This window comes from Melampsora larici-populina (genome assembly GCF_000204055.1).
Source record: "Melampsora larici-populina 98AG31 unplaced genomic scaffold MELLAscaffold_119, whole genome shotgun sequence".
Lineage (NCBI taxonomy): Eukaryota > Fungi > Basidiomycota > Pucciniomycetes > Pucciniales > Melampsoraceae > Melampsora > Melampsora laricis-populina.
In genome coordinates, this window is record NW_006768883.1 from 7,289 (window position 1) to 8,846 (window position 1,558).

General features: G+C 39.7%; 1 protein-coding gene across 1 annotated transcript; it reads left to right on the plus strand.

Annotated features, from left to right (window-relative positions):
• Positions 1 to 479: 479 nt before the first annotated feature.
• Positions 480 to 847, plus strand: MELLADRAFT_84559 (uncharacterized protein; the record flags this gene model as incomplete). Its single annotated transcript, XM_007419006.1, has 3 exons — positions 480 to 566; positions 613 to 785; positions 844 to 847. The coding sequence occupies 3 exons, from the start codon at positions 480 to 482 to the stop codon at positions 845 to 847; spliced, it is 264 nt and encodes an 87-aa protein (XP_007419068.1).
• Between the last annotated feature and the right edge of the window lie 711 nt (positions 848 to 1,558).

A 1,558-nucleotide genomic window follows, 5' to 3' on the forward strand; every position in this document is an offset into this window, starting at 1 on the left:
AAAACCATTACTAATCTCTTTAATTTGGTATCAAGCCAAAAATCACCGATAAGCCGCAAGCCCCCCCTCCGCAGGCTCCGGGGGACATCTCTGCGGGGTTAGGGACTTGTGTTAAGCTGGGGGGATATTCACTACAAAAAAAACTGATTTTCCGCGGGGATTTTTGATTTCCCTGTAGCGGAAAATCACGTGACTTATGTACAGCGTGTACATACAACAGGTTGATGCACTGTACACCCCGACCACCCGCCCACCGTCTGTGCCTGACGATGCACAACTGCAGTGTCTGTGCACCAACCCAAAACAAAACAAACCATCCACATTCCCAAAACAAACGACTGCAAACGACCGTTTCTATGTATCACCTCTCTCAAACATCGACCCAGTTGGCGTGGTCCATCTTGGCATGTATGTAGGTATGTCAGCAAATGTCATTTTCACCACTTCAACCCAGCTCAGTCTGAACTGATACTGAGAATATGTCACTCATTTCTCCAACAGACGCTGACCATAAGTCTGGAAACGCGCAAACGTCAATATTCCAACGTCGCACCACCCGAAACGCTGTCTTTGGCTGAGACAACCACGAAGGGGCTCACTTTTACTTTGGAGTTTTTTTTGGAAACTGATCTTGGTCGGGGGTTTGATTGTAGAAATGCAATTGGACTTCTGAATGAAGGTAGAACTGGAATTGCTGCTCAAATGGTTGGATTAGCTCAAGGTGCGTTTGATCAATCAGTAAGTTATACTTATCAAAGAAAACAATCTGGAACACCGATTAGAGAGTAAGTTCTTCCTTGCCTTTCCTTTCTCTGAACCAAATCTCTCAATGAAAATCTTCAGCTAATTCTCAATGATTTTTTTCAATCAAGGTTTCAAGGAATGCGATTTTAATTTGCGGATATTCAAACCAAAATAGAAGCCGCTAGATTATCAACTTACAGTGCATCAAAACTTAAAAGATAAATCATACTGTTGAACAACATGGATGCAACGGCTGGATTATGTTCATCTGAGATTGCTGAAATGTCTGCTATTGAATGGTGTGGTGGGGTTGGATTTACTAGAGAAACTGATATTGAAAAGTATTGAAGAGATTTGAAAAGTTCAAGTTTCTTTTTTCCCTTTCCTTTGATATCTCTCGCTCTTAGGATTTTTGATTGGCTGATTTGTTAATCAGAATGATGTTTTTTTTCTTTAGACAGGGTGCTGCACAAAAAGAAACTTGACACTCAACGTGCGACATTGGCTAAATTAATTGCCAGAACGCTTTCTCAATGATTCTTTTTACTTCTGACAGAAAGGATCCAAGTTTCCAAAACCAAATCAACTTTTATCCCTCTTTTTTATTGTAATCTGATGGTCTTATTTTTCCTCATGTGAATCTGTTCATGATTAAAATTTCTTATTTAAATGACCAAAAGAGAGAGAGAGCATGCAGGTGTTTATAAAATTGATTTGATGTAAATTATTTTGCTTCACTTGTGTTGTTTGTTCATTGACATAGCTGAACTTGTTTCTCACGTACATGTGATGGTGCAATATCATTTTGCTTTGT